The sequence below is a fragment of the Emydura macquarii genome, unplaced genomic scaffold (assembly GCF_026122565.2).
Source record: "Emydura macquarii macquarii isolate MOO-44397 ecotype Brisbane River unplaced genomic scaffold, CSIRO-AGI_Emac_v2 contig_729, whole genome shotgun sequence".
In the NCBI taxonomy this organism is placed as follows: Eukaryota; Metazoa; Chordata; order Testudines; family Chelidae; genus Emydura; species Emydura macquarii.
Genome location: NW_027130866.1, coordinates 1,254,171 through 1,278,670, shown reverse-complemented (window position 1 = coordinate 1,278,670; position 24,500 = coordinate 1,254,171). Strand labels below are relative to the sequence as shown.

Genomic DNA, 24,500 nt, shown 5'->3' with positions numbered 1-24,500 from the left:
GCTCTTTCCAGAGCCGCAGTACCACAATCAATAGAGATGCTGACAAATTTCCTTCATTTGAAACCATGCAGCAGAAAAAAAATAAAATAAACAAATTCTACAATTTAAAAAAATTAATGGAAAGGCACAAACTAGGGAATTATATTAAAAACATTTTAAAAGCACTGGCAGTGTCTCTGAATAAAATAATTAGAACCTTGGCATGGTTAGACCTGAGCTAAGACACAGGCTTTAGAACAGACAAACCACTCTTCGGCGTCCTACTGAGAACAAAATTTGCTCCCACAGGAAACGGGTTAGTTTAGCTGCCATGCAGCCAAGGGAACCATTCAAGGGCCACATACTGACACAGAGGTCCAAATGCTGTCCTGTCTCAACCCTATCGAAACTGCCCTGTAACACACAGGGGTTGCATGAGATGGAAATCAGGGCAGAGTTTGACTAGGATATCTAGGAACGGATTTCACTTGCATCACTGTAATGCTACTGACTTCACAGTAGTCACTCCTGATTTACACTGGGGACAGTTTGTACACCTGAACCTGGAAAAGAGTGAATTTGCATCACGTGGCCTATAGTCACCAGAGGGTGGGAGTGGGGGCACTAATATATTCGTTAAAATATGCTTTACATAAATAGGCCTTATCTCAAGATTAGGTCCAAAGACCCAGCCTGAAACTGATTCCAAAATTTTGATTAGAGATAGGCCCAAGCCATTGTGTTTAGATTTCAAGTTCTGGCCCATTTTTAAATCAGGTCAGAGGCATGTGACATCTGGATGTGTAATTCCCCAAAGTCTGAGGGTGGTTAGATCTAGGGTTCTGGTCCAGGCCCATTTCCGATTCTCATGAAAGTGAAACAGATGCTTGTGTCATTTCCCGGTGTGACACCCACTGACTGGAAATTGTGCTGTGTGTTACAGTGCATATGCTAGAGACGAAGGACCAAGCTCTCTTATTTCCCTACCTTAAACAGGCAGCCAGCAAAGACAATGAAGCCTTTGGAGTGCAGGTGTTTGGCTAAAGAGAACCCGAAGCCTGAGTCACAGCCAGTAATGAGCACAGCTTTGCTGCCAATCTGTAAAAGGAGACAAAATAAATAAAACATATTGAAAGACAGTGTTTGAAAGAAGTGAACTGCAGAGCCATCTCTGGGGCGAGGAGCATCCTTTCCCAGCAACGTGCTCTCTCAGCTGGTGTCATCTGGCACATTCCAAGCCAGCAAACATTAGCTCTTTGGAAGTGTCTGTGTGAAGCAGGGATAAATGTCATCCCAACAGGGAGAATGGCTCAGCATCCAATCGTGATGGTCTCTAGCAGAACACAGGCCAGGCAACCCCTACAGCGGTTCACAAACACCTAGAAATAACACCGGTAAATATGATAAAAAGCCACCAACAAACTTCAGATGCTTCTGAACCTGGAGCTACCCTGCTGTCTTCAGGGTTAGCTGAATGGAGCAGGAATGAATAAATGCAACATACACTCCAACACGAGGGAGAACTTGCAGGGAGAGAAATACATAAATGTGATTAAACAAAGGTTGCAGTTTAATCCCACTCACTGCTTGTTTCCTTTGGCCACCCTTTACCACAGTGGTTCTCAATGGTTCTCACCCTGTAACGCAGCGGGGCTATGCAGAGGTGTTCCAGAGGGTACATCAGCTCATTTAGATATTTTCCTAGTTTTACAACAGGCTACATAAAAAGTACTAGTGAAGTCAGTACAAACTAAAATTCCATACAAACCACACGAGAAAGTCAGCAATTTTTCAGTAATAGCGGGCTGTGACACTTCTATATTTTTATGTCGGATTTTGTAAGCAAGTAGTTTTTAAGTGAGGTGAAATTTGGGTTATGCAAATCAGACAGTAGTCTGGAAAGGTGGAGAACCACTGCAATAACACACAAACCCCCTGGTTACAATCTCATCGGCTCTCCTAAGCTAAGCAAAGTCTGACTGGTTTAATCTTTGAATGGAAAACCAGCTGATTAAAGTAAGACATTATTTTCTGCCTAGCTATTTTTCACTCTTACAGTTAAAAAGGGGAAGTTAATAGTCCCTTCTCCTAAGAACATAGAGTGGCTGGAATTCAGTGGTGGAGGATGCTGAAATCCCTATAAGCGGTGTGTAAAGTGCTCTGAAATCCTTTAAAAACAAAGGAATTGACCCCAACATTTTGATTAGGTACAGGCCCAGGCCACTGTGCCCTGCTGGGATGTGCAGGCCCCTTTCTGTACCAGGCATTAGACAAAGGGCGGGTGCTGCTATCGATACTATTGCTGTAGTTAATAACTGTGCACAGTGCCTCTGTTCAGAGCTAGAAACCTGGCTTCCTGCACAGCAGACTGGGGCTGAGTGACAATGACATTAGCAATAGGCCAACCTGCCTCTGGCCGAGATTGCAGAGTCACTCGGTGTCACAGCGGTATTTGTGATTAATGCAGCCGGGGATTATTACAATGTCAGGCCCTGCACCACGTGCAAAGGCAGGAGGTTACACGCCACTTTCCCCTACCTGTGCCTGGCCACAAGGGACCCGGGGAGCACAGGCAGGCACCAGCTGTCAGGAAGGAGATGAGGCAGGATGGGGCCAGGCCCCTTAATCAGCTATCAATACTGGCGGTGTATTGAGTGGGGAACACATGGGACCTTCTCCAAGGGCTGTGCAGGGGAGGGTCCTGCCTCAGCAAGTGCACCCCCATGGTCCCCAAGAGGCATTTGGCAGGCTCCTCTCGCAGGACTCCTGAGGGCTCCAGCAGCCTCGTGGCTGCTTCAGAGCACAGGGCAGAATCTGACCCTTAACCAACTGCCATTTACACCAGTGCACATACTTACCCCTGGTGCCATGGCGCTTTTCTGTCATAAAGCGTGTTTCAAACACGATCTCATGGCGAGACCCTGGGAGGCGCATTGCGTGCACGGGAAAACGCTATTTGACATTTGCATGGTGCTTTCACCCCAAGTGCGTGCCAGACCACCTGTCTCCCAAGCCCTGGAGCCCAAACCTTTGGGGCGGAGGATGGTAGCCAGGAGGCACAGAGCACACAACCGTGTAGGAAGGTGAAACTGTAACCAAGAACACTATCGATATCAGGTCTCCTTACCATAGTGCAGTGTGCGAGCAATGCACAATCCTTATTGCACAGCATCCTCAGCACACCCCTGGGAGGTGGGAACGTGCTATCATTCCCCCAAGTCAGTGGGCTCAGTACAGGAGTAACTGGGTGAAATTCTATGGTCTGTGTTATACAGCAGGTCAAACTAACTGCGGCCTTAAAATCCAGGAATGAATTTCACATATAGGAATGTAAGAGACTAAGTGATTTGTCCAAGATCACCTAGGAGTCTGTGGCAGAGCAGAGAACTGAACCCAGACCGTCTGAGTTCCAGGCTAGCACCCTAACCACTCGACAATCTGTCCTCTGACACACACAGCTGCAAACCCCTGTTCTTACCCAAAGTGCCACGGAATATATTGGGGAGCTACGCCAATTTACACCAGCAAAGTATTTAGCCCCTAATGTCCACAAAGCAACTGTACAACCTTCCTAAGAGGGGAGCTATCCAACTGCTAAGTGAGTTCCTAATACAGTGGAAAAAACACTCCTCTGGGTGTTTAATTCCAGCATTAACAGCATGTGCTCTTCTCCATCAATCAAAACTACGCGCTAGGAAAGAATGTGGAATATGCTATAGAGGTCCAACACTGGCTCTGTAGTGCAGATCAGAGAGGAGAAGTTTGTCACAAGGTTTCTATCTTTGTGTTAAAAATCCTCACGCGTCAGAGACAGTTGTTTTAAAGCACTGTCACACTCACCTGATCTACTTCACTTGCATAAGAACGTCTGCCACTTGGAGTGAAGAAAGGAAAGTAAAATCCTTGCACAGGCCTGCAAGAGAAAATAGAACTATCAGGCAAAGAATTTCTCTTCCAGCCACTGATCCTGAGCCCTACGCAAAAGCCACAAAGAGGTCATTTCATTTTGCTCCTGTACATGGCATAGGGTTTGAGAATATATGGTTTGGTCTGCAAATCTACCGAGACCTATTTTTTTCCACTGTGTCAAGTGGTTTTGCCTTAAAAGCCCTTGATGCTATTCCTAGTAGCTGAAGCTGCCAGAATGCTACTGAGTGCTGTAAACCAGTTACTACCTAACACTAACAAACACACACACACTCACACACACACACACACACGTACGTAAACATGAAATGGACAGTCCTATGTTTTGCGTTTCTGACAGCAACAATACTCAGTGTTCAATACACAGAAAGTAGGTTTGGTGGAGCAGAGACATAGCCAGAACTGATTTTTTTGGCAGGGCCTGTGGTGGGTTACAAGCCCTGTGTCACAAGCAAAAGAGAGGCAGATAGAAATGTGGGATGAATTGCTTAAAATCTGATTGGGTGGGCCTGCTTTCAAAGTGGGTGGGCCATAGCCCACCCGTATCTATTCCACTGTGCTGGAGATCACTCCACAGTCAATAAAACTCACTCTTAGGAGACGGTCTCTGATATTCAGCCCGTCCTCCCCTAAATAACCCCTCTCTTGCTGGTATCTGCACCCATCAGCCGCTGTTATGCTGTTCTCACATCCCCTCTTAGTAATGTTTAACTAAGAGCTTGTGTGGCTTTGAACCACACCTGCCATTCGGGATACAATCGTCTCTGTACAGTTTACTTATCTGCAGATATACTACATTTCCAAGTGCAGAGCAACGTGGAAGAGATTTCCAGGGAACGAGCATCTATTAGGAAAAGCTGTGTGACTAGCAGCAACTCCCTTGCTTAGCTCTTACCCCAGCGTACAAAGATCTTTAAGCAAGGGCTCAGTCAGACCATCCATGAGAACAATCCTACCTAATTCCTTCCCCAGGCAAGGCTTCTCCTCTGGGGCTGAGTCAGCTTCTGTCCATTTCCTTCACTCACTGTTATTGTTCCCTTTCAACTGCGCTCTGCTGGCTCTCTCCCCTTTGCTCCCTGCAAGTATTTCAGCTTCCCTCTGGGCATCATTATCTGTTCCTGGCTGTCTCTCTCAAACACTTTTCCCCAGGGAGCAGTGCTTTCTCTTTCAAGTACACTTGTTCAACTCCTTGCAACCAGATCCTCTTCAGATGCCAGAGGCACCCCCTAAACAATATGTGCCACCCTGCAGCAGTTTGTACAAAGATCTATAGACACTCAGCTTCTTCAGCTGCATCTGGGGCTGGATGGAGTCGTGACAGGAAAGAGGCTGTGAATTAGATGGGTAAGATGGAAGGAAACCTCTCCTAGTTAGACAAAACTGATATTGGCATGTTTGACCAACAACGGTTACTCCAGTTCGCCTGCCATTCCACAGACCAGCTCCTTCTCTACCTCAGCATCAGCGTCACAAGCCCTGCCTCCTCTTGAAATAGCAGAGGCGAAGCATGACGAGATTTAATTGCTGCAGAGGTCAGGACTAGGTCACAAACTGGCTGTGTCTAAGATTACTGAACTGAGATCCTGGCCTGGGGCTTGCATTTCTCTAACTAAACATCTGTATGTATTCTAGAAATATTTTCATAACGTTCATCTTAATTTCATGAAACTTTTTTATTTTTCAAAGTCATCGTTTTTTGTGATTTACTTGAAATGCTTTGATTCACCGTTATATCCCTGTGCTGTTTGCAGAGCAATCTTGTGCAGATTCCTGGGAGTTTTGTTCTGGGGGGTTGGGGAGTAGAATGAAGGTTAGTTGCTGATCAGCCCGGATGCCATCAAAGGAAATTCCCAGCAAATGTGCATGATGCTAGGCCTCTTCATATGCTTTTATGGTATGAACCAGCTTTAATCATCCTTATTCAACAACTGAATTCTAGACAGCACATTCGACACCCTTACCTGTAGAACGAGCTGATGGCTATGGAATTTAATTTGTCCTCTTAAATCTGTATTAGCCTTGATTAATTTAACTACATGCAAATCTCAGGAAGAATTGATCACGATTCAAGTGTGCAAAGTGTTACCCCATTGCATTAAAGCATTAGAACAGCATTACGTGTCACGTCGGTGGTTAGACTGCCATTGCAGTGCTGGCTAGCAGGTCGTGTGCACTCTAGAAAATGCAGAATATTGAAACAAGGTCTGAATTTAGGAAACAAAGTATTGTGAGCAAAGGGGACCCCAGCCCCCATGGGCTCCTCCTGGCGGCAGGTATCTGCCTGTGTGGATCTGATTGCAGTACCTGGACCAAAGAAAAGATTCATGCTGTTTGAACAAGAAATCACTACATGGAGGTTTTCAGTCTTCAGTGTTTAAAATTGTCAACTCCATGAGCCGTCTGCAAAGTCGTCAGTAACCACTACTGAACTTCCAATACTTTTTAGGGTCCAGTCCCGCACTCTTTATTCAGGCAATCCCTCAACAAAGTCGAAGGGCCCCCTGGAGTCAAGAGGAGCAGACTCAGCACCTTTCAGGACTGGCTCAAAGTGAGGTGGTCTGATCAGCAAAGTCAGTGGGAACTTTGCCTGAGTGAAGAGTGCAGGGCTGGGCCTTATCAATGAATATTGAGGGAACACAAGCTGAGGTTTGTGAGCAGCCAGGGTATGCTGTGGCCTCCACATCTTCCAGACACACGTGGCAAATGGAACAGAACTATTTCCTGTTGTTTCCTACAAACCTGAATGGCCTGGGCGGTGGCTTTCTGAGAGCCTGCCTGCCTCTCTCCCCATGCCCCCCTGCCCAGCACAGAGTCAGGCTGGGGCCCTCCTGGTTTGGACTGGGAGGGGCTGCTGGCACGGTGTTGTCTGTGAAGGCCTCCCCCCATCCCTGGAACTCACCTTGATCCATTACAGCCAGGATTAATTAACTTTCTAGGTATGCTGTAAAGTGCTTCCTTGTTCTTGATGAAGAGCTCGAAAGCTGGTGTCTCTCACCAACAGACGAAGTTGGTCCGCTAAAAGATTTTACCTCCCCCACCTTGTCTCTCATTTTTCTTGGGCATTTGGGGCCTGATCCAAATCCCATTGAAATCCCTGGCAAGACTCATTGACTTTAACCGGCTTTGGATCAGGCCCTCGGGGAGGAGGTGGGTTGAGGGACAGCAGGATATAGTCAGCTATGAGAACATCAGGGTTAATATTACAGTGACAGGTCAGTATCACACTATCTGAATTTGGATGAGGAGTTGGTTATGTGTCAGTCCTCATGCACAGATTCTATTGTTATAAAGCACATTTTAATCGTTGTAAAAGTGCCAGAAGCAAAGGAAGGAGACTTCAGTGTAAATCTAAATAATTAAATGAAAGAAAATATGAGAGTTCTAATTACAGTTCTTGTTTTAACTCAAGTTGGAAAGAAGATGCTTCGTAACATCTGAGTCAGTTTGCAGGACAGAAATTAATGTAGGGCCTGATCCTGCAGACATTTGCTACTAAGCATTGTCCCATTGACTTTAAAGGACTGCTAATGGCAGTGAGCGCTATGCCTGCTCAGAAATCTTAGTAGAATTGGCCCTCAGAGTGAACAAATGCACCCATTTTTACACTATAATTTAAAATGAAATTCTGCCAGGCTAGAAACATCTGACTTCATGATCCACCACCTATATTTACTTCTAAAACAATAGCGTTTGAAAAAATATGTGAGCATTTGTGGGAGATTGGAGTCTAAACTCCTACGTAATTTTACAATTTGATTTCTCTATTCAAATCCAAAGTAGGCAGAAATGCTGCATTTCAGACCAAGCCCTGCTGTCTTAACTCAGGCACAGCTCTCACTGCGAGTCAGATTCTGGACTCATTTCTTCCAGAACAAGCCCTGTAAAGTGAGTGGAGTTACTCTGGGTTTAGATCAGTAGAACCCAAATCTGAATCTGGGTCTGAATGCAGATGGTGTTTTGGCCGAGCCAGGATTATAGAACTAAATGGTTAATTTTCTGCTTGCGTTTAGAGAGAAGCAAGTTAATTACTTTAACCAACTCACCTTCATAAATAACCCCCTCCCTCCCAAATTTCTCTGTTGTTTTATTTGGTTCAGTACTGGTTTAAGGAGTCACAGAAATAAATGGTCCCAGTTCCTCAGGTCCAAACTCTTACTAACGCACGTGGTCCCATCTCGACACATTGAACTAATAACTAATCCCATTGAAATAAAGGAGCACAGTTTGGGCCCTTGAGGTGTGTGCTATACCAGCCCTCACTCTCTTCCATGCCCCCCCAGGTTCCTTACCTGAGACCATTTCCCAGGTCCCTGAAATTCAGAGTTTTCACAGAGAAAAGTGACAGAGGCCGGGATATCCTGGTAGCCAGCATCATTGCAATCCACGAACTGTACCAACAGCAAGCTCTTTCCCCTTTAGCTCTGAAACACAAAAAAGCACCTCTCCTTTATTTGCTTTGAACTTTATAGTCATGCTGACTCCTAGGATTTTAACAATAAAATAAAGTCCAAAGTAGGCTCATTCCCCCCCGCCCCACCGCACACATCGTGACAAACAGCTCAAACAACATCTATCAGCTTAAACTCTCTTTTTCTTTTTTTTTTTTTTTTTTAAAAGGAGGGTCTCAAGCAAACAGAAAAGCAATTGGTCATCTTACAAAAATTTCCATTTTAATTAAATTTATTACTTAATCTCTTCATTTTCTTAAACATTTAAAAAAAAATTAAATTAGGTCCTCCAGTAACAGTTTTAAATCAGCTGTCTGAAATACTTTACCACTTAAATGTAAATCCAATGCCCTGAATAAAGTTAAATACGACATTTTCAAAGCATTCTCTGGGCTTTAATGCCAGTGGCAGCCAGGTGGCTACAAAAAATGTATGCAGCTCTTTGAAATGCAATGCCCCAATTGGCTGGCAATAAAGATCTAAGCTCAGGAAGTCACTGAAAAGGTTATTCTAAAAAGGAAAGCTGCACAAAAGCAGGAGTTAAGAACAAAGGGTGAACCAGTTTTGTATAAAATGAGATCCAATCTAAATTTTCCCCCAAAGCCTGAATCAAACTTTTTTTCTTTTAAGATGGAAAATACTGGTTAATTTTTAATGAGTGTGTAGCTAGATAGAGAGAGAGAGAATTTTATTTTATACTATTATTGCACTTTGGGGGTCTGTCTGTAAACAGATCTTGGCCAGAAATGTGAAAATACCATGAAAAGTGCTATTGTGGGAGCCTTTACATTTAGAGCAGGAGGAGGAAGTACTGGGAATCTTGCAATAAACCTTGTTCTCACAGAAGTTTGTGCTAGCCAGCTTTACAAACTCAGGAGGCTTGACTGGTATCTGAACTTTGGGGTTCTTGGCTAGATCAAAGGTTCCTCCATTGCTCAGGTGTGTCCTGCCACCAATGCTCAGGTAGAAGATCACTGCATGAAACTGAAGGGCAATCCATTAGAAGAAAGGAGAAAAATGCCTTCTGTGGTCAGACAGTGGAACTACACTGGCACAGGTCAGCAGCACTGTTAATGCTCTGTCTGGATTTTTTTTTTTAAATCTGAGAACATTTTATGACCATTCATAAAATCTGGAGAAAAATATGGAAGCAGAGATAACGATAATGAGGGTAATAAACTCTCATGCTTCGGGGTGTAAACCTGTTGTGTAGAAGAATTTTAACTCTATGTACAGCATTGCACAACTGCCGAAGTGCAGAGCAGATGGTTTTCAGACTCGGATGTATGTTGTGGGAAGGTTACACCAGAAGGGAAGATGACCGGGATTCTCTCTCCTGATTTGCGTTTGCCACTTCCAGTGCGGTCCATCGCAACCCAGTCCATGGCTGGGAGAGCTGCTTTCTGCCAGTACTCTGTACTCCCCACATGGTGTGATCGGTCTGCCCCGCACAGTCAAAGCCAGGAGCTGAGCAGAGAAACAGTTGTCTGCATTAAAGAGAGTGCTCCTCTGAATGCCATCCAGCTCCCCTCTCTCGTCACGTGTCTCGGGGAGAGCCAGCAGAGTCACAAAGGAGAGAAGAAGATTGTGGTGCATTCCCATGCGACTTGGGGCACTGGGGAAGGAGCTGTTGTCTCTCCAGTCAATTTTCTCTTCCTTTGCTTCTCCTCCCCTATTGTACCTGCTCTGTCCCTCCCTGTTAGATCTGCTCTGCTCCCCACACACACTCCCCATTGTATTTGCTCCTCCCCAGAGCTGCTGTGCCCCCCCGCCATTAAATCGGCTCTGCTTCTTCTATTGCATCTGCTCTGCTTCCCTTCTTCTTACCCACTGCTGCCTTTTCCATGTCCTCCACCCCACTCTCCACTCTTCTCCAGGCCTGCTCACACCCACTGGCTGCCTGCCCTAGGGACTGCATGGGAAATGGACAGTCCTAGCTCGCTGCCTCTCACACTGTAAATGGAGAGCGACCAGCTCAATAAACCCTGCTTTGGCACATAGCATGCAGGACACACAACAGCAGCAGGCCAGAGCCTCGCCAGGCTATGAGGGCTCAATCCTGCGAGGTGCTGAGCGTTCCTGAGATATTATGTGGGCAGTAGATATTAGAGCAGATGGGCCAGTGGTCCCAGGTGACGTTGCAAATCTTATGTGCCTGCTTGGGATCTCTGGGCCTAAGTCCCCCTGCCATTAATTGCAGTGAGCTGTAAATCCCGCTTGTACCTGCTGGGGGAACAGGCTCAAGGGTGAGCTGCATGGGGAAGGTGAGCTGCATGGCGAAATCCTAGCCTGGCAGTGTCTTTGCACCATGCCATTGCATTGGCAGGGCTTGGCCACATGACGTGCTGATGCACCAGCATGACACAAACACGCAGGGCTGGTTCAGACAGGGCTCCCAAATCACAACTGCAAAGGTCTGAGGCCGCCAGGCCCCATCCGTGGAAGGCAGGCGCCAGTGCTGCCGTATCTGCTCCAGAGCCACGTTCGGTGGAGGGGGCAGGTCGGGGGCAGGCACCTGATGTTCTTTGCTTACCTCATTATTTACTCTTTTATAACCACTGCAAAGCCGCTGGGCGCTGAATGGACTCCCTGACTAACCCTCCCCTACCCCACCTGTCCCAGTCACAGCTCCCCCGCAGTGACGCCTCCCGCTCTGCGGGCAGGAGAATGGCTCTCCTCCAGTCTTTGTGGGGATCCAGCCAACCTGGGGCCCTCAGGGAGGGGGGGCTGATAGGCTGGGGAGAAACAGGGTCCTTGGGTGGACAGGTTAGGGTGATGAGCTCCTCCTAAACCCCTCCCCCTCACTGCAGCCCCCTCTGGGTCTGACCCCCCCATTACTTTCCTCCTTCAGGGTCTGTCCCGCTCCTGCTCCCATCCCCCTCTGGAGCGCCTATCCCCAAGTTACACCCCCGGAGCCATGTCCCCATGAGGGCCCTCGTGCTCCCCTGGGCTCTGACAGAGGGTTCTCCGGTGTCAGCTAGCATCACTCCCTGCTGGATGAGCTGTGCGCCCAGGAGCCCTCTCCCCTGCCACAAGGGCTAGGCTGCTGTACACACGCAATCAGGAGCCCCCAGATACTGGCTCTTGCACACAGGAAGGGGAGGATGGGTTGAGCCCATTAGCTGGGCTGGTTAGATATTCTCGGAGCCCCAGGCACAGAGTGTGAGCTGCTTCGGCTGACTGAGCTCTGTGGTGAGCATGAAGTTCTGGGCAATCATGTGTCTGGTGGGGGCACATCACGGGTCCCCTGCTCCTCCAGCTATAACCTGATCTCTCTTCACAAACACACATCCTTGTTCTGAAATTACTGCTACCTGCAAGGGAGGTACTCCTTTACCTCGAGTGCCCGAGGCCTGCCCATTAGTGCAGGAGATCCTGGGTACAATCCTTGCCAATGCCCAGAGAAGGGCGAGGTGGTTATTACACCTGCACGCTGAATCTGTGGTCTTGCACACAGGGAGCGTCACAGAAAACCTCGGATTTCCTTGAACCAGGCCTATGTTAAAGCAATGCCAGGCCACCAGGTGCAATTATCCGGTAATTCCATTTGACCTTGTTCCATCACCCTCCTTCCCCACTTGCTGTCACACTCTTTCTGCTTTCCCTCTTTCAAGGCTGCTAGGAGGGAAAAGCAGGAAACCCAGCAGCTCCACTAGTTCAGTGCTCCTCAGCAGGGTGGGCTACTTTAAATCAAAGTGATTTTAAGTCACTGATTTTAGTAATGATTTAAATCAAGAAGCAGGAAATCTTTATTTAAATAATTAATTTTAATCTTGCTCTGCATTTGACTGTTTTAGTTATAGTCCTAAAGAAAGGCTCATTCTCATTGGTTGGTAACCATTAAAATGTGTTGATTTCCAACCAAACAGAGACTTTACACAACATTTTGTGCTTCCTTTTGTTGGCCAAGAGGATGCATTACATCTATACACATATATCTAAGCAATTATGTATCTTCCCATACATTTTTTCAGATTCTTAATTTTTACTTTTTTATTATGGTAAAAAATGGTAAATGACACGTTTCTTATTTACTAGATGGTCATTACTTGGGATGCATGTCAAGCTGCACTGGTAATTGGAATTCAATTAAAATGCACAAAAAAGCATTTTTATTAGTAAAAAACTACCTTAAATGTCTTCAATACTCAAGAAAAAAAAATGATGAAAAATGTTTTGCCTTTAAAATGAACGGATTTATTATACACAGGCAATATTAACTATCGCTACAGAACTGACTATTTCTCGACACCATGGGCCACCACTGTCAATGGCATTTAGATGCCTAAGATGCACACAAGTGTCTAATGGGATTTAGAAAAGCACCTCAACAACTGAAATCAATGGGAGTTCTGCACCTGACCCAGGTGCTTCTGAAAATCCCATTAGGCATCTATCTGTATCTTTAGGTGCCTAAATACCTTTGACAACCTGGCCCCACATCATTCAAGTTTTTAGAACTAGTAGAGCTCATCCTCTCCCATCTGGCTTGATTCAAAGATTAGGCAAGGAAAACAAGATTTCCTGTTTTTTCAACTCCCCGTTGGTTTCTCAACTTTGAATGAACTAGTCCAAATGAAAAAACTATTCCCTCTGCACTGCTAACTAAACTGAAACCCAAAGTAACTAAGGCAAAAGTATCTGCACAACAGAAACTGAAAATACTTATATCTGAAAAATGTAAATACCAGCATTCACACCCCTGAAAAGACGGAAAACAACATAGAAATTGTGACATATTGAAAAGGCTTGAGTCCACCTCAAAAACCTGATTCTGCATATAATTAAAAACACGGTACCCTTTAACTCATTCAAATGTAACAAAGGCTTACTGATGGAGCATATTTTAGTCCCTGCCTAAAGAACTTAAATACATGGAGAGGATTAAACGCACACGATATATCCATATCAATGGAAGGGCTCCTCTGGTCTATTAGGATCATTGTGTATTTAGTTATTAAAAAATACATCCCTGTAGCTGAGATTCTGTTATGTCTAGATCTAGGTACATATTTACCAGGGTTTTTTTTTTAAAGTCCCTAACTCCATAGAGAGATGCAGGCAGACTCTGAAGAAGCCCTTCTGGCCATGAAAATGTAGATATAAGATACATTCTCTGCCTAATGAACATCTTACTGTTTGTTTATATCAAGAGTTAGATTCTCAGCTGTGTCCAAGTTTCTGTGTCAGGAACCTGGTGGCAGCTTTCTGATTGCATGCCACCAGCTCTGGTGTAAATTAGAGCTGCTGAGAAGCACCTGTAATTTATGCCACAGGTCCTGGAGCAGTGGAATGCCAGTGAAGGGCTGGACCCAATGGAGCTCTGTTCTGCTACTCCCTGCCTGCCCCAGCACAACTTGATACCTTCCCCCATATAACAGGCGCGGGGAGATGCTGGTGCAGGCGGTGGCTGTCACCAGAGAGCTATGCCAGCAGAGAGGTCCCCTGTGCAGGGGGTTCTCCACTAGCCAATTTATGTCATCTCTGCGCTGTTCAAGTAGCACAAAGTGGACTTTGCAAACCAGAGTCCAGTACTAAGAATTTTTGCATCAGTTGCACCTTAATGCAGATGTGCAGCAGTGATGCAGACTCCAGTGAAGATTCAGAGACGTTCAGGCCAGAAGGGACCATTAGAATCACCTAGTCTGACCTCCTGCATCACACAGGCCAGAGGACCTCACTCAGTGACTCCTGCATCAAATGTAACTTCTGGCTGAGCATGTCTAACAGAAACACATTCCGTCTTGATTTAAAGACTTCAGGTGATGGAGACTCCATCACGGCCCTAGGTAAGTTGTTCCAATAGTTAATTGCCTCAGGATAAAAAATACGCATTTTATTTCCAGTTGGAATTTGTCTAGCTACAGCTTCCAACCAGTGGATTTTGTTCTGCCTTTTTCTTCTAGATTAAAGAGCCCTCTACTGTCAGAAATCTCCTTCCTGGGTAGGTAGATGTAGACCAGGGGTTGGCAACCTTAACAAAGGGCCATGCCCAATCTTTCCCCCACCCCTCTCTCAGTGCCAGCGGCAGGGGCGGTCTGCAACCTCCGTTTTGGCGGCGGGGGCGGTCTGAAGCCCCGTTCTGGCGGCAGTGTCCGCGGCGGGGGCGGAGCAGCACGGCTCCAGCCAGGGCGCTGCGTGCCAGTCAAAGTCCGTGTGCATGCCACTTTTGGCATGCGTGCTGCAGGTTGCAGATCCCTGGTGTAGACTGTGATCACGTCCCCTCTTAACCTACTCTTGGATAAACTAAATAGATTGAGCTTCTTAAGTCTCTCACCATAAGGTAGGTTTTCTTGAATCATTTTTGTAGCTCTTTTCTGAACCTTTTATTATTTTTCAACATCATTTTTGAAGTGTGAACTCCAAAATTGGACAGAGTTCCAGTAATGACTGCGTAAGTGCTGTGAATGTCCGTACTCCTACTTGATATGCTCCTGCTTATACATCCAAGATTGCATTAACCCTCTTATGTACAAAGCTCAAGCTTACTGGTTATCTGCCATGACCTCTACATCCTTCTAGATGTCATTGCATTCAGGATCCTGTCTCTCATCCTAGAAATCTGACCTACCTTCCCACACGCCTTTGGCTGAATTAAAGCACGTTTTCATATGAGCCCACCTTCGCAGGCAATCCAGATCAGTCTGCAGAACTGACCTAACCCCAACAATATTTGTCACTCCGCCAATGCGTGTGTCATTTGCAAAATGTACTAGCAGTGATTTCATATGTTCTTCCAGGTCAACGATAATAGTTGACTACATCGGCTGCACAGGGCTTGCACCAGGGCAATTCATCCCAATTTCAAATCAGGGGAAATCCCACTGGTGCAGAGCACCTACAGAGGGGTTTTGCACTGGTTCAGCAGCACTCCCATGCAAAAATCCCTAATGTAGATGAACTTTATACAAAACGGACTGTATTACACATTATGTGAAAGCAGAGCATCAATTGTTAAATCCCAGCAACAAAGTCATAGAAGTCTATAGTATTTCACCTGCAGAAGCATTGCAAAACAGGCCCTTTTTTAAAAACTATAAACTCAGTTTATACAGGAAACCCAGTGCTAGCTGGTGGCTAGTTAAGGAGACAGACCTGCATTCCATTCCCAGCATCATCAGTGACTTGCTGTCTGACGTTCAGAAAATCAATACATGTCTCTGTGCTTTAGGTTACCCATAAGTAAAATGGGGTCAATACACTTCCCTATGTCTCTGCCCTGTCTACACTGACCTGGCGATTCGGCGGCAGTCGACGGGAGTTACGCAAGCTATGCAGAATACCTTGCGTAACTCCCGCCGACTGCTGCGCTTCCCTTCTGCACGGTGTCTTCACTGCACTGCGCCGATGGGAACCGTGTTCTCCTCCACGCAGCGCTATGCCACTTGAGGGGGTGGTTTTACTCAGTCACTTCCTGATGGACTGAGCGGGTCTACCCACAGGTGCTTATTGTGAGGCGTACCTAGTAAACACTCATAGACACTTGTAAGAGAGATCCTACTTTAATATTAATTGTATGATGATTAAGAAGGGTGAAAACATGTTCAAAGAGGGCAAAAACATTTACATATTCATAAACTAATAATGCTTTACAGGTCCAGGTGTTCTAGATTTCTGTAATGTTACAACGTGAGGGAAGCGCATTAGAAGATCTATTTTAAGAAGCATTGTGTCAAAGAGGGTAATAATATCAGCTACCCCTCGGCCATTGGGGGCCCTTGACTTCTGTAACTATTCCCACGGAAAACAGTCTCTGCTGAGCACAAGGTTACCCTCAGCACAGGGCGGTGCAATAACCATCCATGGACCGGCTTCTCCTGCCAGGCACCGGGTGTGCTCGTCCTCCCTGCACCGGGCAGGTATCTGCTGCTGGTGTGAACGGGGGGGGGGGGGTGTCGGTCTGGCTGTCTGTCGGCACAGCTGTAGTGACTGCGGGGGCACGGGGCAGCGACAGTGCCCCCGTGCGCAGAGCTGGGATCCCGAGTTCGGGGCTCCGCTACCCCAGGGCCACGGGGGACGCACCGGTGGGCGCTATTCGGATGCGCCCCGGGCAGGTCTCTGGTTACCGAACTGGCGCAGGGCTTTGGCCCGGGCTGAGCGGGGCGGGGCCGGGCTGAGCCGGGCCGGGCTGGGCCGGGCTGCGGCCGCTGTCAGTGTAAGCGCGGCGCTCACTAGCAGCCGGCCCGGCCCGGCCCGGCCCCGCGCAGACCGCCGACCCGCCGGGCCACATGGCAGCGAAGCGGCATCCTCGGCGCCCGGCCCGGGCGGGGCGGGACCAGCCCCGGCATCGCAGCCGTGACGTGCGGCCTCGCCTCCGCCGCGCCCCTGCCTGTCACAGCCGGTGCGAGCGGGGCGGGCCGGGCCGGGCCGGGCGGGGAAGTGAGGGGGTGCCGTGCCCGGGCGGGCGGGCGGGCGGGAAGAGGAGGTGAGGTGATGGGGTGTCCTGTCCTGTCCTGTCCTGCCCGGCCGGGCGGGCGGTGGGGTGGGGGGGGGGTCGTGTCCTGCCCGGACCGGCCCGGCCCCTGTCGGCGGGTGCGGCTGCCGGGGACCGCGCGAGGTGAGCGAGCCAGGCACGATCGTCAAGGGCGAGAGCCGCCTTTGTCCGCACGCGCCGTCCTGCGCCTCAGGGGCCGGGAGCGGGGACTGGAGCCAGCCGCGTCTTCCCGCCCTGCCCCCCGCTGAGAGTGTGCGTGTGTGTGTGCGCGCTACTCTAGGTGTGTGTGTGTTACTCTAGGTGTGTGTGTGTTACTTTGTGTGTCTCCGGGTGTGCAGTGACACTCAGTGACCTCCCTCCCCTCGCTCAATGGCCCGTTGTTGCTCCCTCCCGTCCCGCCCCGCAGCAGCGGACGCGGACCCCCCGCTCTGCCCGGGCGCGCTCCCCGCACGCGTGGCTGCGGCTTTGTCTAGCCCGGCTCCCCGGGCAGGAGCGGAGCGGAGCGAGCCACCGATGCTCCCGGAGCCGAGCCCCGCCCCGCCCCGCCCCGCCCCGCCGGCTCGGCTCGGCTCGGCTCGGCTCGGCTGTTACCTGCGGTCCCCGCGGATGCTGCCGGCTCGGCTCGGCTCGCCGCGCGCTGCCCGGCTAATCTGTAACCTGCTGCCGCGCGGCGCCGGGCGGGCTTTGATCTCCGCCGCGGCGGAAGTGACCTCATTCCGCCTCCGGCCGCGCCCCCGCCCCGCCCCGCCCCGCCGCCGCGAGCCCCGCGCCATGCCCGCCCTCCGCGAGCCCTGGGCGAGGGCCCTGCCGCCGCTGCTCGGCCTGGGCCTGGCGCTGCTGCTGCTGGCAGGGCCCCTGGGCCTGGCCGCCATCATCATCCTCATCATCCTCCTCCTCCTGCTGCTGCTCCGCGCGCGGCGGCCCGGGGCCGAGCTCCCCGTGAGTATCCGCCTCGCCCCCACCCGGCCCCGGGGGAAGGAGCAGCGCGGGGAGCCGGACCGGTACCGCCCAGCCCAGGGGATCCCGCCGCCCCGGGCCGGACTGACCCGTCCTCCCCGGGGCGCCGCGGCCTGTGGAGCCGGGCCCTGGGACCTGGCGGGCAAACCCAGCAGGGCAGCCCCGGGAGTCCCGTTCGTGCCCCGGGCCCCTCTCCCTGCGGGGAGACCAAGCGTCCCCTCCACTATCGTCTGCTGCCTTCTCCGGCCTTGCACCCTGAGTTCGTGGTCACTGACGCTGAAAGCAGCGCAGGCCTGACTCGCACCGCCCCAGCCAGGGGGAGCGGCACTGACAGCTCGGATGGGCGAGTCCCAGGCCAGAGGGGACCACTGTCATCTGGGGACGGTCTGTCCGTGCCTAGCACAGGCCGGAGACCTGCCCGACATAATACCTCGGGTGCTAGACCTAATCTCAGCAGGCCTGGTTAGCCCTGGGCTGCTCTGCTCTGCCCTGCCCCGAGAGTGCGGGGGGGAAGTGCAGCCCCCATTTGGAAGAACTGCAGCTCTTGCATTTCAGCAGCCTCTGAGATACGGTACTAGCCACCTCCGAGGGGCCAGGCACGGTACAAAGACAGTCGTAAGCACTCCCCACGATGAGACAGTGCAGTGAAATCCAGCTGTTTACCGCCGACACCGAGCAAATTGCCACTGAATTTCTAAGAGATTTTCCTCCAGCTCCTAACAGGCCCTGCTGTATTTACGCTGCTGTTCCTGGCTCCTGCCACCCATGGCCCAATCCCCTAGCCACTGACACCAACGGGAGCCTCCGTGCTCTCTCTCCCGTCTGACAAGCAGCACTAACTAGGCTGTGTCCAGGGTTCCTCCGGGAAACGCACCACGGCCAAACAGAGCAGTCCTTCTTTGCAGCTCTGCGCAGAGACCTGGCCTTGCTGTCGGACCGGTCCCCGCTGGTCCCCAGTGCACCTGGAATTGCACAGAACAGTCCATCCCATGGGCTAGAATAAAGATCATTGGCCCTGGAGCCACATTAGCTGGGCACTCGAGTGTTTCACCATCCCTGCAGCCCAGGCAGGTCCTGCTGCTGTGTCCTGGCCTTGGCTCTTTCCTTCTCCCTGCTGACACTGGGTCACACAAACACGTCCTGGGCAGTCTTCCTCTTCAGATCTGTGACCTAGGATGGGTCAGGCGACCATCCGATCAGGAGAAGGCGTCAGCCTCGTCCTTGGAAATTCTGTGCCGATTCCTTAGCCCCCTCCCTCTCTCTGGCAGCAAACACGAGCCGGTCAGTCCTGAACCCCGGGCATATGGACGAGCCCGTGGGACTGAGCAGTGCATCTCTTACTGCTGAAGACAGATTTACCCTAGTTATAGGGACAGGGGCCTTGTGATATGTCCCTTCCCCAGCTGCCCTTAGGGCTCTGAGAGCCCCGGGCCACAGCCCCTCCTCCAACACGAGGGACCTGAAATGTAAAGAACCTCAGTACAGGCTGAAAGTGCCACTGGACAGCCAGGAGCAAGAGCTTCTTGCTGATCTTTCCCCAAGCTCACAGCTCACTCCCAGAGCTCTTCACAGGTGCCCTGAGCTGCCCGTTGCAGTCCATGAAGAGCCTGCTGCAGGTCTCGCCATTTCTGGGAGGCCCCCCAGGTCAGCGTAGGGAGCAGGGATGCAGCGCGTCTCAGGGTGGAGCTGCCACAGCTGTTAGCACTTCACACATCACAACAGTGCGGGATTGTCCGTTAGCCGCAGCCCTTCAGTGCAACTTACATGCAGCTTTTGGCTGAATTTCTGTTTAAATGTAAGAGGCCAGATCCTCAGCTGTTGCAAATCAGCATCACTCCAATTGCTTCAGCACAGTAGCACTGATTTTACACCAGCTGTAGCTATCCTCGAAGAAAAATAAAATTATTTGTTCTTGAAAAATCTCAATAGTGCATGAATTCCCATGTCCCCATTTGTTCTGGAATGGACAGGGCAGCTGATGGGGGACTGGCGGGTGAGCAAGATGCAGGGCCAAGGTCAGTTGTAGTGTAAATGCTTCAACTCCATTGGAGTTTTAAATGTGACCTGAAGTCTCTACTTTGGGTCTGAGTCCTCCAGTCAACCAGCTTCAACTAGTCATCAGCTCATCAATTGCCTGTGGATGTAGCTACTCACCGTTTCCCTATAATTCGTATGCAGACGAGAACCTAACGTATCGCAGTGACCACAGAATCTCCCTTATCTGCTAAGCTCCAGCCTAGAGTGGATGTTTCTTTATGTACAGCCAGATTCTAACCTCGCTGATGAGAGCGCTGACACAGCTCTAATGATTTCCAGTCGAGTAAGGGAAACATCATTTCAGCAGTTAGCTCAATAAGTGGTTAATCATTGAGAGAAGAATCTTATGTATGGGAAGAGGGTTTTGAAATCCCATGGAGGGGAGGTCTACCCCCCATTACTGGAGTTGACACTAATATGGACAAGTCTCCACATCAGTTACAATAACATACTTTTTACCTGGTTTCTGATGACTTTATTCCTTGTCTTCTGTCCACTTGGACAGTAGAACTGATGAGAACTTGGAAGGACTCTTTGGAAGGACTTTTCCTTTGTTCCTTTTCTTTGTTTTGTTTGTTCCTTTGTTGCTTCCTGGGTTTCACAGAACTATACTAATGAGATATTAGAGAGAGAACTGGGCCCATGAGGTGGCGTGTGCACTTGTTCCCATGCACAGTCCTTATTTGCACTGTGTGGCACCTATGGGGGAGGAATTTGGTGATCTCAGTTCAGGCTCCACAAGACCCACTGCCTCAATTGCCCTGACTAAGCAAAATTACTAGCTTCAGCAAACAGACCAAGGACTGGGTGAGCACAGAATCCTGTTGTGGATAGTGAGAACATGGTAAATTTAACTTAAGATAAACAGTGAGGTGGCAAAGTTTGCAGAAGATCCAAAACTGATTACAAAGAGTTGCAAAAGGATCTAACTAAGCTGGGTGACTGGATAACAAAATGGCAGCTGAAATTCAGTGTTGATAAATGCAAAGTAATGCACATTGGAAAACATAATCCCAACTATACATGCAAATTTATGGGGTTTAAATAATCTGTTACCCCTCAAGAAAGAGATCTTGGAGTCATCATGAACAGTTCTCTGAAAACATCTGCTCTATGTGCAGCAGCAGTCCAAAAAGCTAACAGAATGTTAGGAACCACTGAGAAAGGGATGGATAAGAAGGGAGAAAGATCATAATATCACTATATAAATCCACACCTTGACTACCGCGTGCAGTTCTGGTCATCCCATTTCCAAAAAGATACATTAGAATTGAAGAGAGTTCAGAGAAAGGCAACAAAAATGATGACGGGAATGGCACAGCTTCCATATGAGAAGAGAATAAAAAGACTGGAACTGTTCAGCTTGGAAAAGAGATGACTGAGAGGAGATATGATAGAGGTCTATAAAATCATGAATGGTGTAGAGAAAGCGAATAAGGAACTGTTATTTACCCCTTCACATAGCATACAAACCAGGGGTCATCCAATTAATTTAAGAGGCTTCAGGTTTAAAACAAACATGAAGTACTTCTTCACACAACGCACAGTCAACCTGTGGAACTCATTACCAAGGGATGTTGTGAAGGCCCAAAGTATAACGGGGTTCACAAAAGAATTAATTATGTGGAGGATAGGTTCGTCAGTGGCTATTAGCCAAGATGATCAGGGATGCAACCCCACGCTCTGAGTGTCCCTTAACCTCTGACTGCCCCAAACCACTAATTACTAGAAGCTAGGGATGGATGACTGGGTGGATCACTTGATAAATTGTCCTGTTCTGTTCATTCCTTCTGGAGCACCTGGCACTGGACACCACTGGAAGACAGGACACTGGACTAGAGGACCATTGTTCTGACCCAGTGTGGCCATTTTTGTGTTCTTATGTAGTTATGGAGGAACTGATGCTGCTGAAGCATCAATATTTGGAAGAATTTTTTTTGAAGTCTGTCAGCTGTTCTTGTAATAAGTGGAAAAAGATTGCATGATGGCTGAAGTGCTGCAAAACTGAGCTCTCTGTTACAACCAAACCCTCGATTTTACTCAACAGACTCGTCGTGAAAATAATGGAAAACTGATTTTTTGCAGTATTGTAGAATTGGAAATTAATAAAAGAAAAAAGTAAACCAAGCAGCTGGGCCAGAACTGCATAATTGTTATACTTCTTTTAAATGAAATGTCTTGGGCTTGTTTTGTAGGCTTTGAAAAATGTGCTGAATTTTGCTGTCCCAAACAGACAGCACCAGGGTAGTTTCCAGAAGTATTTGAAAATGAGTGATTTGCTTATACAGTTCATGAAACTCTATGCTTGGTCCTCCTCCTAGTGAAATTGCCCACTCACATTCTCTCTCAGCTTCCTGACAATCTCCTACCCCTTTATCTCTCTTTCTCTGCCACCTCCTCAGACTCTCTGCTACTCCCACATTCCCCTGACCCCTCCCAGTTTGTTCAGTTTCTGAACTGTAGACCCCAGTGGAGGTGGCCATCTTCCCCAAGAACAGCCTGGCTTCAGATGACGGTAGTCATCTTTACCTCCTGGCTACCTCCAGAGGCTGCAGGGAAAGGCCATCTTAACTGGAGGCAGTTTGTGGCTTCAATCAATTGAAAGTAAGTGGAGGTGGATGGTCCAGAACACTAGCCGATGACTTGAGAAACATGGGTTCAAGTCCTGCTTTGCTACAGACTTCCCATATGCCCTTGGGTGAGTCACTTAGTCCAGTGTTGTTTAATATATTAATGATCTGGAAAGGGGATGAGCAATGAGGTAGCAACATTTGCAGATGACTCAAAGTTACTTTGGTTGGTCAGGACAAGAGAGGGCTGTGAGGAACTTTAGAGAGACCTAAACAAGGCGGGTCAGTGGCCACATGATGGCAAATGAATTTTATTGTTGACAAAGGCAAAGTAATGTAAATTGGAGGGGAAAAAATTACTCCTGCCCCTCACATGGTTCTAAATAAACTTTATCAACATGTCCCAGGGTGTGGTCCCTTTAAGTGAAAATGGAGCCTCAGCCTCACCTGTGACAAGATCAGCTCACTTCCTCAACTGGATGAGGTCATGTGATTAATTCAGGCCGGGACTGGGGAGAGGAGGGAGGAAAGGACAGAGTCCTGGGGTCCTCACTGGGGAAAGTAGTTTGAGGAGTGCTAGGCAGATCAGACACCTGAGAAAACATTGAACTGGGGCTGGGGCCTGAAAGGCCAATGTGTGTAAGGGCTAAATAAATTGGACCCAAGGGGAGAGTTTTAATTACCGTGGGACTGTGATATGGCGTTCTTAAGGGGACCTGAGCAGAAGGAGAAACCGAGGTAGGGCACTGCAGAAAAAGGGATTGGGCAGCATAGATAGCTCAGTGCAGACCTTTGCTCAGTGTACAGCTGTTGCCAAAAATCAAACAAGGTGTTGGGATGCATGAAGAATGGGATGCTGAATAATTGGAGAATATGTTCATGTTGATATCAATCAGTGGCATGTCCTCAGCTGTAATGTTCTGTGTAGAACTGGCCACCCCATTCCTAAAAGGGTATCGCAGAACTAGAGTGGGTTCACAGAAGGGTAATAAGAATGATCAAGGGACTGGAAAAACTCTCATGCAAAGAGAGATTGAAAAGATTGTGATCGCTATGCTAGAAAGGAGACTAGTAAGAAGGGACAGGATAAAAAGTATATAGAATAGTGAGTTGTCTAGAGAAGGGAGATCAGGAACTTCTGTCTCCTTGTCTCAGCACAAGAACAAGGGGACATTCAATGAAATGGAGAACTGGGAACATCAAAACTGATCCAAGGAAACACTTTTCACACACCATGGGATTAAATGTGGGACTCATTGCCATAAGACGTCATTGAGGCCAACAATTTAAGATACAGAAAGGGACTGGACATTTATATGGATATCAAGTACATGCAGACATCATAATTAATTATAATAAAAATCCCACGGATGAGATATTAAACCTCATGCCCCGGAATTTAAGACATTCTCATGATTAGAGATCAGGACGAGCTGTCATTTGGTTATCCCGCATGTGCTGCTGTGGGGCTCCGACACCTTCCTCTGCAGCATCTGGGACAGGCCCAGGTCACAGACAGGCTATTGGGGTGGGGGACCCCAGGTCTGATCTAGGCTGCCGATCCCTCTGTGCATTGAAATACACTTAATATTTTTAGGGCACTCAATACCTGCCACTTGTATGTATTGAACTTGTCAGAAAAGGTATAAAATAAGCTTTGCCTTTGCTGCCAGGAGTCCAATCCCCATTGCACTTTTATGCCGTCACTCACACCTGTGCAAAGTCTCCAGGAGGAGGAGAAAAACCCAGCCCCTGCTCTGCTAGCCAGGCTGGCAGTCCAGGGCCAAGAGGAGTCAATGTGATTTGTGTCCCTGACTGAGCACACAGAGGGAGGAGACCTGAGCAAAAGGAGATTGTTTTTACACAGAAACTTCTCAAAGCAGCATCACACTTTTACTTGCTGATTCATGTTATCAAGAACATTGGAAAAGTCAGCAATTGCTCGGAGGAGCTGGGCATTCAGCAGAGGAATCTTAGCAGAATTTATTCCAGATGGGTTCATATTTTGTGAAGTTGCCTCAGCGTTGCGGTGTATTTGAAACAGTCCCATTACTAGGACTGAAGCTGTTCTGTGCCTGGTAAAGCAAGCCGAAATGTAGGGTTTGTTGTTGGACCAGGCAAAGTTCAGTATTGTAATTGCTTGTTTTG

At 48.6% G+C, this 24,500-nt stretch overlaps 2 protein-coding genes across 2 annotated transcripts in view; one reads left to right on the top strand and one right to left on the bottom strand.

Moving 5' to 3' along the window:
* Positions 1-17,476, bottom strand: part of BDH1 (3-hydroxybutyrate dehydrogenase 1) — a 34,862-nt gene extending 17,386 nt beyond the window's left edge. Inside the window, exons 1-4 of the mRNA XM_067542837.1 lie at positions 17,380-17,476; positions 8,196-8,327; positions 3,820-3,892; positions 967-1,077 (exon numbers count right to left, since the gene is read on the bottom strand). Of these exons, the coding sequence (XP_067398938.1) occupies positions 967-1,077; positions 3,820-3,892; positions 8,196-8,281 (270 nt within the window). The 5' untranslated portion in view covers positions 8,282-8,327; positions 17,380-17,476. The remainder of the gene's footprint in view (positions 1-966; positions 1,078-3,819; positions 3,893-8,195; positions 8,328-17,379) is intronic.
* Positions 17,477-17,559: 83 nt separating this feature from the next.
* LOC137149353 (D-beta-hydroxybutyrate dehydrogenase, mitochondrial-like) overlaps positions 17,560-24,500 on the top strand; it is a 35,105-nt gene continuing 28,164 nt past the window's right edge. The window contains exon 1 of the mRNA XM_067542859.1: positions 17,560-17,727. Coding sequence (XP_067398960.1) covers positions 17,560-17,727 — 168 coding nt within the window. The remainder of the gene's footprint in view (positions 17,728-24,500) is intronic.